The sequence below is a fragment of the Schistocerca serialis genome, chromosome 5 (genome assembly GCF_023864345.2).
Source record: "Schistocerca serialis cubense isolate TAMUIC-IGC-003099 chromosome 5, iqSchSeri2.2, whole genome shotgun sequence".
NCBI classification, from domain to species: Eukaryota; Metazoa; Arthropoda; class Insecta; order Orthoptera; family Acrididae; genus Schistocerca; species Schistocerca serialis.
The window spans coordinates 362942944-362962411 of record NC_064642.1 but is presented as its reverse complement, the minus strand read 5'-3'; the positions used below and the strand labels follow the sequence as shown (position 1 = coordinate 362962411).

Genomic DNA, 19468 nt, shown 5'->3' with positions numbered 1-19468 from the left:
TCAGCACTCCATCACGGAATCGGACATCGCGGTCCAAGTGATGGGATAACAAGAACAATGATCTGGCAGGAATTGAGAACTCCTGAAACTACATGTGGATCCAACACTCAGGTCGCGGTCGCCATCGTATTCAAGCAGGGCTAACGATGGGGCATGCCTACATCGCCAGCGGGCGCAAATCGCCGCACCCCGGTGTCATCGACTTCCGTTTCGCTCTTACGCAGTGTTCTTGGCGGCCGCGAGTCCGCTGATGGATTCAACAGTCTTTTTCCTGGATTACGTAGACACCAGTCGTCACAGAGGAAACGGAAACGACTCGTATCCTGAGTAATAAACGGAATAATCTTGAATACTGTTTTATTGCGTGGAAAGACGACACACAAGTCCTCGGTCTGCATCCTGACAAAACGGTAGGAGTTTCCAGCCCCCACAGAGCGACCGATATACTGCACAGAAGGTGCTCTTCATCCTGGGCCACTTCAAAGTATTGTCTAACAGCGGCATTTTTTTCATCGCTAACAATTATTCTTGGGGGGTCCCTCCTGTAATTAATGAATAAGAAAAAACCGATCTCTTTTGAATTCGTTGTACCATTTGTAAAATTTTGGTTCAGACGGGGCTTCTTCGTCAAATGCATTTATAAGTCGATCTAGACTCTGTTAAGGCGTTAATGACGACTTAAAAACGTAAAAAGTAATAGCACAGAAATGTTCTCTAGTCAAATTCATTCTTCGTGCTACAAAAAATCATTAAATGAAGATTATTAATAAACTGTTAGAGCAAAGTGAAGAAACTACTCGGCAATCAACTTGCAAAACAATAGAAAGCATATGTTAAATGTAGACATACGGTCTACTAAAGCTTCAGTTTGGTAGTTTTGCTTCAGTACATAAATGACGTAATAAATGGTAGGATTACCTGTGGTATTGGTATTATTGGTAAGAAAAGAAGCGTAGTTCTATCCGTGAAAGGGAAACTGGGAGCAGATGACCTCTCTTTGTTTCTTGTTTGTCTGTCTTGCTTATTATTAGACCTGCAGATCGTTCATTGTTAGTCCACTGTGTATTTTATATCCATACAAAATATAAATTGCATTTTATAAATAATAAAAATTAGTTTATCGTGTACTGCGGCGCATTTATACACCAAAGCAATTACTTTTGATGCAAGCACAGTTTACATGCACAAATATTAAAAAAATCTGTAAACTTATTGTTATTACTTTATATTCAATAGAACGTTCACCCTGTTGCTTCTGATAAGTGTGAAAGTTGTTTACGAATAACAGAAACATGTTTCATATAAGCTGGATCCAGAATTGATGTGATGTTTGAAATATTTTTGTTTTGCGCTTCTTTCTCAAAATTACCTTTTTTCAGGAAAATGCATTTTCTAGCATTATATGATAAACCTGTGTTGTTTTTTATTTTTACTACGACATCCCTCTGCTTCGAATAAAACCTACAGTGAACACTGACGATTTCAATTTTGCTATATGTAATGTTTATTTTTAAGTAACAAGACAGGAGGACAACTACGTAGAACAAAAACGTTTCGTAGGTTACATGGTGCTTTATATACCCTCACTCAGATTCTGGGCAGTTCACTGGTTAAGACACTGATCGAATAAGAAAACAAAGCGATCGAAATGAAGTAATGCCTGATAGGTATGCAGCTCTCTTAACGTACAGGTAATACAGTAAGGATCTTAACTGACCAATACTACTAGGGAAACTGCCATCGTCTACGCTTACTTAGGATAGTGTATGGTAGCCTGCAGTTGTTTTACAATTCTAGACAAATATGAACAAATATAAATTTTAGGATCTTGGCTTTGAATTTTGGATTTCTAAAATTGTTCAGTGTTTTTGTATGTTTATCCGTTGTTTGACTGGTTGGTTTGGGGGGGGGGGGGGGGAGGACACCAAACAGCGAGGTCATCATTGCCATCGTATCAGGGAAGGGTGGTGAAGAAAGTCGGCCGTGCCATTTCAAAGGAAACATCCCGGCATTTGCCTGAAGCGATTTAGGGAAATCACAGAAAAACTAAATCAGTATGGCTGGACTCGGAGTTCAATCGTCGTCTTCCCGAATTCGAGTCCAGTGTCCCAACCACTGCTCCATCTCGCTCGATATTTTTATTCGTCGTATCTCTGGTAAGAGTAAACACGCAAGTTTGCCATTGTTATTTGAGATAACAAGCAGCGTACGTTGAATTAGATATGCAGCCTCCTGCAGTGGTAACTGGTGTGTATTTGTACCACGAATGAACGACTATCTCCATCTCCAGCGTTTTACGCAGAAGAGGAAGAGGAGGAACAAAGGAGAGGAAAGTGGCCATGTTTACGCAGAGGCTTCTGCCGGCTCGCGTGTTGTTGTAGGAGGTCAGGCCATTGTTCTGGAGTCTTCCGGGAGGCGCTTTCCCAGCGGGGGTCCGCTGGCCTGTGGCAGGTACGCCCCTATCCGAGGCGACGGCCCGTGCGGCGAAAGTGGATGCGCCTTCCGCTGTACGCCTCTACTCGGCTTTGCGCGGGGAACTCCGACCACCCACCCATGGTATCTCGTTCCACCCCACCTCCCTCATTTTAATATGCATCACGCTACTGCGCTAATGTGCACAAAATACACCACATTACCTACAAGTTATGCTACTGTGGAAAGACGAAATACATTCGCACCAAAAACGTGAAGCATCCAGGAGGGGAGAAGCAAACGAAAGGAAACGCCACGAGATGACAGGGTATGTGATGTTATTTCGGTGATTACAAAATCGAGTCAAATTTAGAAAGAAATTGGCAGCATGAGCCAACTTATTTTCAATGACAGAGAAAAAATCGTAAGACCAAAGGGTAATTAATGTAGAGTGTTGAAAATTCGGAAATGCACTAGTCTAAGTAACACATTCGAGTGATTAACATAACATATTTGAGTGATCAACACTGCAAGATCACAGGTTAATATAAGTGCGAGATAAGCCATGTGAAATGCTAGTACATTAATAACCGGTGTAACCGCCAGAATGTTGGATACAAACATGCAGAAGTGCATGCATCGTGCATGCAGGTGCCGGATGCCAGTTTGTGGGATGGAGTTTCATGCCTGTTGCACTTGGTCGGCCAATACGGGGACAAAATGCTGTTTTACGGATGACGTTGGAGCTGTCATCCGATGATGTCGCTTATGTACTCGATTGGTGACAGATTTGACAACATGTCAACCCTCTGTAGAGCATGTTGGGTTAGCGGTATGTAGGTTAGCGTTATCCAGTTGGAAAACACCCCCTGGACTGCTGTTTATGAACGGCAGCACAACAGGTCTAATCACCAGAATGACAAACGAATTTGCTGTCAGGGTGTGTGGCATAACCATGAGAGTGCTCCCGCTGTCATCCAAAATCACACCCCAATTCATAACTCCAGGTAGTGTCCAGTGTGTCTAGCACACAAACAGGTTGGATGCAATCCTCAACCGGTCACTAGCACCGGGGCATAGTCCGCCCCGGTAGCTGAGTGGTCAGCGTGACAGACTGTCAATCCTAAGGGCCCGGGTTCAATTCCCGGCTGGGTCGGAAATTTTCTCCGCTCAGGGACTGGGTGTTGTGTTGTCCTAATCATCATCATTTCATCCCCATCGACACGCAGGTCGCCGAAGTGGCGTCAAATCGAAAGACCTGCACCAGGCGAACGGTCTACCCGACGGGAGGCCCTAGCCACACGACATTTCCATTTATTTACCGGGGCATAATCAGCTTTCATCACAAAACGCAACATACCTCCACCCTGTCGTCCAACAAGCTATCGCTCGACACCACTGAAGTGGCAAATCATTTTGATTTGGGTTCAGTGCAATGCACGCTGCAGGGGCCTTGTCGAGGCCTGTCCTTGAAGTAACAGATTTGTAACAGTTGGTTGTGTCACTGTGGTGGCAATTGCTGCTCAAATTGCTGCTACAGATGCAGTACTATGCGTCAGACCCATACGCCGAACACGATGATCTTGCCTCTCGGCGGTACCACGTGGGTGACTGTAGTCTGGTCTTCTTGCGACTGTACTTTTTCGTGACCACCGCTGCCAGCAATCATGTTCAGTGGCTACATTTCTGCCAGGTCTTTTTGTATTATCGCAGAAAGAACACACATCTTCTCGTAACCCTATTACATGACCTCGTTCAAATTCATTGATGTGTTGATAACGGCGTCTTTGCCGCTTCAAAGGCACTCTTGACTAACATCAAATCACCACGTCCAATCTCGAAGGTAACTAATGCTAACGCCCGTTGCAGCGTGTATTTAAAATAAACCTGATTTGCATCCTCATAGTGTCGCTACTAGAGCCACTCTTATGCGACTGACCGGAAATCTGAATAGTCATCAACCTTCAGATGTAGAAACACGCCTACCAACTTTCGTTTATGTGACACAACTCCTTTCTGGTGTTGCGGTTTTTTTTCCTTCTGTGTATATGACATTTCACTCCCTACGGCCTGGAATCATGCACTGATTCGATTGGGAAGGATGTCATAAAGCCGTTGTATCCTCTCCTGAGGCAGGCTGTCCATAATTGTAACTGGTGCTTGATATCCTGGATAATGGCACTATGACTGAGTTGCTGTCCAAGCTGGTCCCACACAAGTTCTGTCGGGGACAGATGTACGAATCTTACTTTCGACAGGAGTAACTCATCATCACGTAGACAGTGCCATACGTGGAGGAGTGTTGTGTCGAAAAGTGGCACCATGATACTGTCGCATGAAATGTAACACAAGATGGTGCAGGATATCCATAACGCATACCGTCAGAGTTCCCTTAATCACTACCAGCCTTACCAAGAAGTCATATCCGATGACATGTTATTCCTTGACGTCAGGAGTAACACCGCTGTACCTCTCCACAACATCGGAAGAATTGGAGCTCAGGGCCGGCCGCCGTGAGCTAGCGGTTATAGGCGCTTCAGTACGGAACCGCGGTGCTGCTACGGTCGCAGGTTCGAATCCTGCCTCGGGCATGGATGTGTGTGATGTCCTTAGGTTAGCTAGGTATAAGTAGTTCTAAGTCTAGGGGACTGGTTACCTCAGATGTTAAGTCCCATAGCGCTTGGAGTCATTTGATTTGAACTGGACCTTAGTCCAGGCCGCCGCCATACCCGTCACTGATGGTCATCCGGGGTAGTGCAAAACCGCGGTTCATCGCTGACCACAATCGGAAGCCATTCATTAGCATTCCATGCACCAAACCACGGCAGAACTCTAGACGCAGCCGCTTGTGTTGAGATGTTAACAGCCTACGCATGGTATGGTAGTTCCCTTGTCTGGCTACTCTAGTCTCCGAACAGCGGTGCACCATAACAAAATATGTTGCAGGGAATCCACTACTTGTTCTCGGATAACAGGCGCAGATGCGAGGAGGTTACGACGTGCTTGGGAAACAAAACGGCGATCCTGTCTAATACTAGTCAGACGTGTTCAGCTGCAACGTTGAACACGAGTATACCTGACCTCACTTTCTCACGCAGTCCATCATCAGACCACTGCACACTGGAATGACCCACAAATCTGGTTGTTGCAGGATTCGACCAACTGGTGAAATTCTGTCAGGTGTTGATAACGTTGTCGCAGACGAGTAGGCATCATCTCTGAGTTCTGCACAGCGATACTGTTCATGCTCCTTACATACCCTACCAGTCCTGGTAACAACAATAAACATGAATAACACTAATGCGCTCTGATAGCAATTTAATCTTTCACAGAGAATTGCAATTCTGATCATTTACGTAACTGCCGTTGATGTGTGCATGTCCGTAATTTCTTTGAAATTCGATCCTCTGGGTGCTTCACGTTTTTTGTCAGGTGGGTCTATCCGAGGAAAACATAGAAACTTTTATGCCTGACACAGAGACGGCACTAAAACCAAGATAATTTTCTTTTTGGTGTGTTGGTAGACCTTGGGCAATATCAACGTGATATGCGTAATAATGTTAATTTAAGCAGCTTTTTAAGATAGTGGTGCAGTTTGTGGACAAACTCGAATGCTAAGAAGTAAAATTCCATCTGTGGAACAATTTTTCACCAACTGAAACCACAGAATTCGATATTAGATTCGATGTTGTTCTTGTTATATATAAATAATCTTCCACCATATGTCCAAGAGGAAGAACAAGTTTTCTTTCCTGATAAAGCAAATATTATAACGAATCATAATGGAGTGGCTTCAAAATATGACAACGTAAATAATATGTTCTTGAAAATTAATAACTTTTTCTCTGAGAATGTGCTGTCACCGAATACAGAATATACACTCCTGGAAATTGAAATAAGAACACCGTGAATTCATTGTCCCAGGAAGGGGAAACTTTATTGACACATTACTGGGGTCGGATACATCACATGATCACACTGACAGAACCACAGGCACATAGACACAGGCAACAGAGCATGCACAATGTCGGCACTAGTACAGTGTATATCCACCTTTCGCAGCAATGCAGGCTGCTATTCTCCCATGGAGACGATCGTAGAGATGCTGGATGTAGTCCTGTGGAATGGCTAGCCATGCCATTTCCACCTGGCGCCTCAGTTGGACCAGCGTTCGTGCTGGACGTGCAGACCGCGTGAGACGACGCTTCATCCAGTCCCAAACATGCTCAATGGGGGACAGATCCGGAGATCTTGCTGGCCAGGGTAGTTGACTTACACCTTCTAGAGCACGTTGGGTGGTACGGGATATATGCGGACCTGCATTGTCCTGTTGGAATAGCAAGTCCCCTTGCCGGTCTAGGAATGGTAGAACGATGGGTTCGATGACGGTTTGGATGTACCGTGCACTATTCAGTGTCCCCTCGACGATCACCAGTGGTGTACGGCCAGTGTAGGAGATCGCTCCCCACACAATGATGCCGGGTGTTGGCCCTGTGTGCCTCGGTCGTATGCAGTCCTGATTGTGGCGCTCACCTGCACGGCGCCAAACACGCATACGACCATCATTGGCACCAAGGCAGAAGCGACTCTCATCGCTGAAGACGACACGTCTCCATTCGTCCCTCCATTCACGCCTGTCGCGATACCACTGGAGGCGGGCTGCACGATGTTGGGGCGTGAGCGGAAGACGGCCTAACGGTGTGCGGGACCGTAGCCCAGCTTCATGGAGACGGTTGCGAATGGTCCTCGCCGATACCCCAGGAGCAACAGTGTCCCTAATTTGCTGGGAAGTGGCGGTGCGGTCCCCTATGGCACTGCGTAGGATCCTACGGTCTTGGCGTGCATCCGTGCGTCGCTGCGGTCCGGTCCCAGGTCGACAGGCACGCGCACCTTCCGCCGACCACTGGCGACAACATCGATGTACTGTGGAGACCTCACGCCCCACGTGTTGAGCAATTCGGCGGTACGTCCACCCGGCCTCCCGCATGCCCACTATATGCCCTCGCTCAAAGTCCGTCAAATGCACATACGGTTCACGTCCACGCTGTCGCGGCATGCTACCAGTGTTAAAGACTGCGATGGAGCTCCGTATGCCACGGCAAACTGGCTGACACTGACGGCGGCGGTGCACAAATGCTGCGCAGCTAGCGCCATTCGACGGCTAACACCGCGGTTCCTGGTGTGTCCGCTGTGCCGTGCGTGTGATCATTGCTTGTACAGCCCTCTCGCAGTGTCCGGAGCAAGTATGGTGGGTCTGACACACCGGTGTCAATGTGTTCTTTTTTCCATTTCCAGGAGTGTATAAAATACAGCTACACCAAGCTTGACTACACCACCAGAAATAAAGCAAGTGCCTAAGTTGCTCAGTGGAACAGAATATTCTATATTCATACGTGTTTATATTCGTAAAAAGCTGAACTAGACGTCACACATTCTGCACCATTTTAAAATTTAACCTCTGCAGCTTTTGTGTTATATTACGTAAAGTATCAGATTTTGATGATGAAAATGTCAAAAACTTAACTTACTTTTCCTATATTTATTCTCTAATGACCTATGGCATCATATTCTGAGATAACTCGTCACTAATGATAGAAGTACTCCTTGCGGCGAAATGTGTGATAATGATAACATGTGGAACCTTTTGAAGTCAGCTCTTTAAACAGATTGGCGTACTAACAACCGCGTCTCCGTACGGTCGCTGCTTTATGAAATTTTGTTGTCAACAATCAATCAGTCCAGTTCGAAAACCACGATAGCTTCCCTAAATATAATGTTAGAAGGAGAAATCATCACGAAATCGCTTCTGCTTGGGATCATCTCCTATTATGCATAAAAAATGCGTGTATGATTATGTAAAAAGTGGAGTGAGAGACTGAACTTAGTTAAGTGTGTATCACTGTGTGCAAGGAAGAAAAAAAAAGGAAAAAAACAGTAAGTTAAGAATCATATAAATGGTTACCACGATGCAAATTTTTCGCTGAGGAAGTGTACTATAACTGTAAAACTGAGTCGAAATGCCGCAAATACGATTTGTGGATCATGAAAAAAGCTAAATGACTAATCCATTCCTTCGTGCTTTTAAACATCTGGACAGCGCTACTGCGTATGCCGCCACAGATGCACTAGCGCCAGAGACGCTGATCGGCGGCAAAGAGCATACATAAATTGAATCTTTGACTGTGCGGTCGATCCAACCTGGGGTAATGCTCGTATTTCCGCAAACGTGACTTCATTTTGATGTCACGTGCAATATCAACGACAGCATGATCAGTTATCGACTTTCATTAGCATCCGATACGGGCCTCTCACAAGATTTCATGCGCGCGTACCGCATATTTACATAAACACACAATTTTTGTAATGATTTATGATTTACTATAATTATTCTACATGCTGGGCTATCAGTGTATCATCAGCTGCGCTACAGCGACGTCTTTGCGAGTTTCTCAAAGAGAAATCTGAATATCACTAATTGCCTAGTCTTAAACTGCTATTCCTGTTAGTTAAATTCTTCACCAAACGAATGTCAACTGCTTCTTACACAACCGAGTCCCAAACAGCTGAAGTCAATGCTAGATTTCGACATTGTCATACCGCACATAATGACCGGTGTCGAGACAGTACTCTGTCAGGGTGTAGGTACGGTGTTCCACGTATCTTTCCTGAACTTTACTGGGTATTCTGATACCTTTCTGATTCTCATGTTGTTTAATTTTCCTCGATACCGGAACAAATAGTCCCTCTGCGGCAAACATTGTAGATTCGATGAGCAGTGACAATGAAATAATGTTTTGAATGAAATGATGTAATTAATACACCAGAGATAATTAAAGTATTTCGTTTGTTTCAGCATGATACAGTAACTGTACCACTTGTGGCCATGGGCCCCGCTACGTTCATTGCCCTGCTGGCTGCTCTCCTGATAGGTAAGTACACAGCCCGTTAGTTCCTGTTGCGAATGATTCTTTGCCGCAGTCAGTAAAAGAAACTCATGAGATGCTATTATATGATGCAGCTGTTCAGAATTTCCTGTGTCGGTGAAAAATCATATAGTAAAACATCGACTGAGAAAAGGTCTATAACAAGATCTAAGTTTTTGATACACATTCTGTTTGGTAGACAAGACATTTAAATGCTTGTAATATGTTGCGCTCGAGCATGGCTTTGTGTCTCAACCTGGGGGACCAAATTTCGGCAGACAGCGGAGTAAACAGCCGGGTGGTGCGCCAGACAGTAGCTCACAACAGCACTAAAATCACCAAAACACAATGTATTTTTACTCTGTAACCTTGTGAGACCCACACAAGCGTCATATAACTAGATTTGTCTCATACAGACTTGCTTTTCTGGCGCAAAAAAACCTCACTCCCATTTAAATAAAATAATTATTCAAGTTTATACCTGTATTTCGTTGATTAATGCAGTTGAAATCGTCTCTTCAGATCCTGGTCAGTGTTCGTCGAGTGAAAAGAGATTACAAATATCTTCAATGAAGAAGACGAGGGTCAACACCATGATGCAATTTATTTTTGACAGAAGAGACACAGGATGGTTTTTATTTTATTTTTCATTGTAGTACGAACGTTGCCATATAGATTATCGCAAATAACTGTGTAATTCCTGAATATGATTTGATGCGTATTCCCAACATACTATTGGTTTAACAGCAGCCACACAATCAGAAAAAAATGATTTGCTGTAGTGCATAGAATTGTAATTTTATTTTGTCTATTGACTACCCGTTTGGCACCAAATACCTTCATCAGGCCACCCTCCCATTAAAAAAAAATCACTGAACGTAGATAAAACATAATGTAGGAAAAGATGCAATCTTTTCATTATATTTAATTACTTATATCTTTACATTCCGTATTTTATGCGATTTTTGTTTTTAGACGTCCATTATATTGCATTTCTTTTTCAAGAAATAAAAAAAGATGCTTTCTACGTAGGGGGCACTCATGTTACTGCTGGCCGCAGTTTGCTTCTGTTTAAAACATAGCACTGACCTTTCTTTTTGGTATGACACATACACCTGGATAAACGAACTTGACGACTGCGCGCCATGGTTAAGGCACTCACTACATTTTAAGCCTGTACTCTATACCACGCGTTAGCTACCATAGAGCAAAGTGCAAATGTTCCCTCAAAAATATTTTAGGTATGTACTGCGGTGTTTTTTATGTAGGATGGCCTGATGGTGGTACTTGGTACAGAAACCGGTAGTCTTTAGACAAAATTAAAGTGCGATGTAGTCACTTATTTTTGCGATCAGGTGATCGAAATCGGTAGTTAATAAAGATTTATTTATCAGCAACTCTTAGTGGTTCTGAAACTCGACCTTTTTTAAAATACTTACGAGCTGTGGGTCATCAGCTGCACAAAATACAGGGAATAGGCAAAATAATGTGAACCCCTGTACTTACTTGGGAATGGTTTATTAATGAGGGGTTGGATCCCCATTTGCCCTTAAAACAGGGGCGCTTCTTCTTGGAATACTGACATATAATGGCTGTATAGTCTCCATTGGAATGTTATGACACTCTTCAATCAGAACCTCTTCTAACTCCTATAGTGACCAGAGAGGCTCAAATCTGCTCCGGAGTCTGCGCTGCAATACCGCCCACAAGGGTTCGCTAATGTTCAAGTCCGGGGACTGTGCTGTCCAGGGAGGACGCTGCAGTTCAGATGCATGCTCCTCATACCACGATTGTATTGTCCTGGCTGCGTGAATGGGTGCATTATCGTCCTGAAATATGACATCATTGATGGGGAACAACATTTGAATCACGGGATGCCCCTGATCACTTAAAATGTTCACACAACCGTTGGCTGTAATACGGACTTTGAGAGTAATGACGGGACCAGCAGAATACCATGATATACCTGCCCACATCACCATATTTCCACCTCCATGCTTAACCGTTGAAATCAAGCAATCAGCATTGTAGGCTTCTTTCGGCATTCTCCAGACGTAACTCTGCCCCGATTTTAGAAATAACGAAAACGTTGACTCGTCGGACCATTTGACGTGTTTACATTGATCAGCCGTCCAAGATTTATGCTCCTGACACCTTATTTTACGCTCCTTTGCGTTGGTTGTCATCACTAATGGTTTCGGAATAGAAGTTCGTCTACGAATATTCGCTTTATGGAGATCTCGGCGGACAGTTGTCGTTTGGATCGAGATCTCGAAGATGGCTATTGAGCTCTGCAGTCAATTTAGCCGCTGTAGCTTTGTGCTGTTTTGACGCAATTCGTGTAAGCATACGACAGTCCTGTCATTTAGTTTTGATTTGCGCCCATTATTACGTTTACACGATGATGTCTTTCCATATTTTGTGTAGGCTGTCATGACTGTTTAACAGTTGCTCTTGAAACATTAAGTTTGCTGTCTTGGTTACTGATTCTCCAGCTAATCGGGTCCCCACAATTTGCCCTCTTTGGAATTCTGTTATGTCATTCATTGCACGTCGACCTCGGCCTCTGAATGGAAATACAAAGTGTGCACTACTCATAAACAGCCTGCACCGATGCCTTGTCCGGGCTGAACACACAGTCGCAGCGCGACACTTGCCTTACCTGCGTTGTTGACTGTCAAACATAACCATCCCATTACTACCACCGTTACATTATTTTGCCTCTCCCCTGTATGTTGCTACCTTACTGTTGGAGATTTTTACGCCATAACTCATACACCCATAAACATACCTTGCCCCGTCGACGAAGCCAATCTATAACGCTGATCTAAATGTGATAATATTATTAAGTGTTATGACATATAACTAAAGAAATATTATTTGCACTGATTACGGCTGCCGAAGCGTGCGATATCATTATATCCTGAGTTCTCTTTTATAAACTGACAGTCACAACGACAATATTTCTACGAATTTTTCTTCATAGACCTTCATTATGCCAAGGATTTCTGCTGCACACAAAAAAGCAATGCTGCAAAAATATGCCTTCAGAATACAAATATTTAAGACTACTGAAATCTAACAGAGACTCACATCCGTCACCGTGATCGGTTAATCACCTATTACAGAGACTTCAGGATTGAATCCTGGTATTGGAAGAATTTTTCATTGGCGTACTCTGGTCGGAGTACATACTGCATAGTACCACTCACGCAGGTAGCTAGGTATTGACTGGTGCAGATAGTATTATCGGATGAGCCTCCACGAAATTGTTGAGCCGGCCGGAGTGGCCAGGCGCTACAGTCTGGAACCGCGTGACCGCTACGGTCGCAGGTTCGAATCCTGCCTCGTGCATAAATGTGTGTGACGTCCTTAGGTTAGTTAGGTTTAAGTAGTTCTAAGTTCTAGGGGACTGATGACCTCAGAAGCTAAGTCCCATAGTGCTCAGAGCCATTTGGACCAGTTTTTTGAAATTGTTGATGGTGCTCCCTTCGATTGCAGTATCAGTGCTTTCGAGTTACCCTAGCCGTCCTACTGCTTCCATAATTGCAACGCAATAGGAGAATTTATCACCCCAACATATTGTGCGTCTCATTTATGACCCTACATCAACAACTTAAATATCGGTTTGTGCAGTTCTGCACCGTACCAGTCACAGTTCGTAGAGATTTAGCTAATGTGGAGATCGTACAGATGTAATTCGAATCGTGATAATAATGCATCAGTTTTTTACACAATCCGAGCAGTGTAGTAGATGAATGTTAGGATCATGGTACCTAGTGTAGCGGCAGGCGCGAAAAATTTGGAGAGGGGGCATAGTTTGATATTTCAGCGACATACATATGGATTTTAGATTGATTACTCACTGGTCAATCATCTGTAAGTCGTAGGGCTATTTCTAAATAGCACAGAAAGGGAGTAAACCCTGGACCCGTTAGCCATTCATCATGCAATTCAGAGGCGAAAAGGAGAATTGTTCGTGTTAAAGTCACAAGACTACAGTGGAGTCACCACAAGAACTCAGCTGGTGAAGGGAGCCATATCTTTAGAAGGAAGTTAGATAACACAACAGTGAAATCTCAGCACTGGTCTGTGTCGATTGCGTAAGCTGTTCAGGACCAGAATAATTGATAAAAGTGGGAAATGAAACACAAATTAAAACTGTGCGTTGGACCGCGACTGTAAGACATATCTTCACCTGTCGTGAACGTATAATGAGAACAAACACACAAATAGTAATCTCTATGGTTTTCTATACAAGCCCAAACCTTGGTGGAAATTATTCCACATCAAAGCTCTATAAATTAGACCTTACGAAACGCTTCGTTAGTTATGAATATATATCTTCGATTAGCGACTGGTTAATGTAAAATTTGAATGTAATGACAACTTTTTAGTTGCCTACTGCAATAGCCGATGTTGGAAAACTCGCTTGTTGCAACTCACGTTTTAATATCTGGAAATACTGTTGGCACGTGTGAGCGAAAAGGTCTGCAGCATATCAAGGGGGAAAACGGAACTCCCATCGAAAACAGTTCCAGTAAAATTCCTCCACGGACGGGGAGGGGGCAGCAGAATATGTCAATAGAACACCAAACGATTGAGTCTCAGTACTGTAGGCAGCGCAATCTGTGAAACCACGTGTTTGATAAAAGCGCCTGGTACGCGCGGTTTGCGTCACGCACCTCCTGTTTTCGACGTGCCGTGGTACGGGCGTTGTCGTCACTCACACAGACTCAAAGGTATTCATAATGTGTTTTAGGCCTAGTCCTGAACAGAAATTTTAATTTCTCGAATAGTGTCAGTGGAGTTTACATTCCGCTGGAGACTGACCAAAGCGTAACAGTGGCTAAAGACATTTGATTCGTGCTTGAGAAGAGTGCAACTGAAGTTTACATCCCCCTATATTATGTAGTTTTGCTAAATCACTTGAGACGAATGTTGGGATTGTTCCTTAACTAAAGCCACTGTCAATTTCCGTGGTCATCCTGCACTACCAGCTCCTTTCTTAACACGCATGGCGCTCGAAGAACGAGAAATTCTAAATTTCATTGCCTTCTTAATACCTTTTGGAGGACTGATAGCGTCGATTATACCTGTGCACATTGGGATGTTGCTGTACCTCGAGACTATTTTTTAGATTTCAATTCTTACAGTGTCAATGTTGGATAACAAGCTACTTTCGTAAGTCGTTGCTATAAGGGGCTGGATGAGTTTTCCCAAAATTCATACATGTATGTTTAGTTTTATGTTCACACTTTCGTAGTTTTCCCCTTTTCGAAAAAGCACTCAAGCCCTTGAGCGAATAAGACATACTGATACTATCCCAAGGGGAATGACAGCTTTGTAGCAGATTCAGATCTGTCTTTTCCACTTGTCGGTTTTGGACATTCGTAACTATCTCCACCCGCGGTTGTAGCTGTGGGATCGTTACCACGTTCGGTTAACGGAAGACAGACACACGCGCGCGCGCGCACACACACACACACACACACACACACACACACACACACACGCACACGCACACAGAGATAGTCAGTTATTTAGTTAGTTACATGTTCCATAGATGATCTGAATGTTTCTCTTTATCGAGATGGTGTAGTCAGCTTATAGGATATGTACACCTGATTAGTGTGAACATTAATGAACTTAGTCCTACTCGTGCAACTACACTTAAAAACAGTTTCTTTTACTCTCTAGCACGTTTTAAATAGAAATTCGTCAGTAGAATAACCACTCCCTGGTTATTTGAAATGTTTATTGCCGGAAATCGGACGAGTAAAAGAAAACGATGGTGAATACATCCAGATACGTAGGCGGCTAATGAACTCAACTGTGTGCCTGAACCGACGTATGCATTTCTTCCTATGCTTTTGTGGAGTGACCTGTATTAACGACTTTATTGGAACGATAAAAAGTCAAAATAAATGTCATGTGACTAGAGCCTCCCGTCGGGTAGACAGTTCGCCGGCTGCAAGTCTTTCGATCTGACGCCACTTTGGCGACTTGCACGTCGATGGGGATGAAATGATGATGATTAAGACAACGCAACACCCAGTCGCTGAGCGGAGGAAATGTCCGACCCAGCCGGGAATCGAACCCGGGCCCTGAGGATTGACATTCTGTCGCGCTGAACACTTTTTTTTGTTTTTATTTCATTTTGTTCGCTTCTGTTCGTTGCATCTGCTCGGGGCGTACGTCGTAAGACATCCATTTAAGTTCGTTGTTGATCGATTAACTCAGTTTTTTATTACAGAGGGCACCTAACCCTCTGACCGAACACGCTGGGCCACCGTGCCGGCACCACTCACCTACCGGGAGCGGACATCAGTCAGTTGGACACATAGTTTATTAATACTAGGGACAAGTAAATGGTCTCTAGTCTTTCTCACACAGTTTCGCAGCACCCATTCTGTCTAGCTACAGTGAGAGGATTCATCTTGCAAAATTATACTCAAGAAGATTTAACTGTCTCATTATCTCACTCGCTAAAAGCGAGACTTCTTCAGGTATCTAATGAAGACGACAGTGACCCTGATAATATTGAAGCTTCCACGTGGCGTCAGTGGCTGTCCCTCATGTAATATCCCACGATTCTCCTTTCCATTTAGAACTTTCGACGCTTCACTTATAAAACACCTTTACGCAAACACTTCATCTACTCACGGTCCATCACAAAAACTTAATCAAGCCCACATTTCTCCAACGACGTACACTTTCTCCGACACAGGAACTGCATCTCGACCGTCATCTTCATGGGGACTCTCCGCCTCTTGGTGCGGAATGTTCGAATGTGTGTGTATTCCTAAGGGACCAAACTGCTGAGGTCATCGGTCCCTAGAGTTACGCACTACTTAAACTAACTGAAACTAATTTATGCTAAGAACAACACATACACACCCATGCCCGTGAGAGGATTCTAACCTCCGCCGAAAGAGGCCGCGCAATCAGTGACTCGGCGCCTCAAACCACGTGGCCACTCCGCGCGGCTGTTGGTGCGCAACCGTTCCTTCTGGAACGTTATAGAAGGCCAAGTATATAGTATTCACCAGAAGCAGATGGTTGTGATTGATTATTAACAAGGGCTTCGATCATTATACACTTAGAAGCGGAATAGAAATGCTCACCGAACTCCAATGGGAGGGGCAGCAAGAAAGCTGTTGTACATGTTCGGCAGCCTTACTCTCAGCATTCTGACAGCTCTCGTTCCGATGTGAGTCAATGTATCATTCATTACATCCTCGAACATTCATCTCGTGCAATGACTGCCGTCGTATAACCACAGAGATTCGAGATACACTTTCTTCGCGTGTGCCATCCTCAAATGGATTGAGAAGTGGATAAAATAACTCTGGTACGTTGCATACCCTTCAGCGCACACTGTACAGTCGCTTGTTACGTAAAAATGTGGTAAATATCAGCAGCTACAAACTCAGTCGATGAAAAATAATACTTAGTATAAGGATCTCTTCGGATATACTGCGTGTCTTTTTTACGATCAGTTTGTCATTCATTTCAAGTCATCGTCGACGCTTGCAAGGAAAAGCGCCGTCAAATTCACTACCGGCGCAATGGCGCGCCGCTCTTTTTTGACCCTGCTTTAACATCTTCGTTCCAGTTTAAGCTCTAACTGAAACTTTCAATGCTTTTTATACGCAGTCTTCTCCGAGTTGCGCGTTAAACATACGTGCCGCTTGGGACTTCCTTTCTTCATCCGTGCTCCTGGACACATCACAAGAATGCAGCCTTGCGTCCCCCAGAACTCTTCCCGGCATTCTGATTTCCGCCGCGCCAGCAAGACTTTATGTTATGGAATAGTAGTCCTCGCTTTTTGAGACTTAAACCGCTATCACTCCCACTATCAACAACTCTTGCATTAAATCAGGAGACATAGCGATATCGTTCCAGAGCTAAAAAAGTATCCTGAGGATGCATTGACAAAAACATCACATAACGGTACTGAAACAGAGGGCTGACTGAATTTATTTACCCCATTTCTTTCTTTCGCTTGAGAAAAATGGCACTGCAAACAGTAACAAATAAAACCATAATCTTGTTTTCAAAAGATATCCAGTGTCACTAAATAGGGCATACAGCACCGTTAAAAAATGTGAATAAGTGCGAGTAGTATTGGCACAGCGAGTGTTCCGTGCAAACTTAAATATGTATACTTAATTATGTTTATTTAATTATGTATACCCATACTAGAAATCGGAAATCTCTGCTATTTTTGCCTGTTATCGATGTTGATACAGGCAAAATATACGTCAACCCATTTGTGAGAAGAAGGGGTCTTAACAGGACAGACAGACACTCGGATAAAAAATGTTAAAAATATTTTTTGTGTGATATAATTACAGACTAACAAATTTCGGATTTTTACTTTTGCTTTTTCTGTGGAACCTTCCTGTCAAATTTCATGATTCTTGGTCAACGGGAAATACCCTATAAATTTTGACGAGTGAGTTTTTGAGCATCAAAATATGTGACGTAAATAGCCGTATCTTTTGATTGCTTTTACTTAGAAGGTTAAATTTCTTAACCGCCAAGGGACTATAGACCTTAGTACGTGACATGAGTTTGAACTACTACTGTTCCTGAGGAAAACAGTTCTTTGGCAATCGACAGTAAAACAACAAAGGAGAAAAAAAATTTCTTGTGATTTAGATACAAATTAACAATTGTAGTGTGAATTATTGCTTCTTCCCAAATTTCATGATTCTAGGTTAACGAGATGAACCCTATAGGTTTTGATGAGTGAGTTTGCGAGCTTCAAAACATATGACATAAATAGCCGTATCCGCTGATTAGGTTGACACAGAAGCTTCAATTTTTTACGCTACCAAGGGAGCATAAGCCTCAATATATGGCGTAAATTGCAATTTTCCACGTCTATCTGTTCCTGAGAAAAAGGATTTTAAACACTCGAACAGACAAGCAAACAGACATACTACAAAGTGAGTGATCTTATAAAGGTTCCCATTTTACCGATTGAGGTACGGAATTTTTCTTCAGTGCCTTGAAAGAGAAAATGCAAGAATGAACCAGAGAGCTTATCTTTCTACCCTTTAAGTACTATTAGCTGTTTCCGAATCACAAATCATTTATGATATTTACCTGAACTGAACACCCACAACTTCTCATAAACGTGCATGGAAACAAGATTTTTCGGCAATTAATAATAGGCCCTAAGCAAAAAACGATGAATTTTCTGTGTGGCTTGTTTTCTTTAATCTACGAATAAACTGCAGACATTTCTTTTTAGCTAAATTATATTATCTTCTTAATGGCATTCAACAGTCTATGCAAAGGAGAGTATAGTGCTTAGACAGTTGTTGATGGATAAAGTAACGCGTCTCACAGAAATATAAACGCTTACCTTAAAGGGCAAGGCTGCTGGTACAGCACTGTTTGATCTCCGTTATGTGATGTCTGCGAGGAAAGCGAAGTAAAATTAAACTGTACCAACAGCCTCGGCAGGTATATTAAGCACGCTTGTGCCACTTACTCTGCGAGGAGCTTCATTGCAAACTTTAAGAACCATCGTCGCTGTACTATTTTCTACTAATCCCAACTGCCATTAAATAATGAATATAATTCCATTAAAAATCCTTTCAGTGACTAGGTCCTTAAAAATATTCGTTTACTTATCATACAGAAAAATTTTCCTCGCTTTGATTGCTGTCACTTGCTGGAAACGACAGTGCGACATTGCAAAGCGTCTGTTGACTATTAGGGGGTTGGTATTCTTTGTACAGTGGAAACTTGCCTAGAACTTGACAAAGAAATTAAGCCAAATTGCGATAAATTCCTTTGTCAGCCAATAGAGCGCTTGACTGACTAAGTTGTCATACGTGATAAGACTGCGCTACGAGCGACAATGGTTATTAAAGTTTGCAACGAAACTCCTCGCAGAATAAAACGGCACAAATGTGCTTGATGTACCTGCCGAGGCTGTTGGCACAGTTTAATTTCACTTCGCTTTCCTCGTAGACATCACGTAACGGAGCTCAAAGTGTGCTGTACCAGCAGCCTTGCCCTTTAAGATAAGCATTTTATATTTCAGCGAGAATGCTAAACGCCGCGACCCGCATCTTCCAAATACGATACAAGTGACGTAAAGTGAGTCGATA

General features: G+C 43.3%; 1 protein-coding gene across 1 annotated transcript in view; it reads left to right on the top strand.

The window, feature by feature from the left end:
- Nucleotides 1-19468, top strand: part of LOC126481940 (mucin-19-like) — a 215216-nt gene that overhangs the window by 90312 nt on the left and 105436 nt on the right. The window contains exon 2 of the mRNA XM_050105899.1: nt 9266-9341. Coding sequence (XP_049961856.1) covers nt 9296-9341 — 46 coding nt within the window. The 5' untranslated portion in view covers nt 9266-9295. The remainder of the gene's footprint in view (nt 1-9265; nt 9342-19468) is intronic.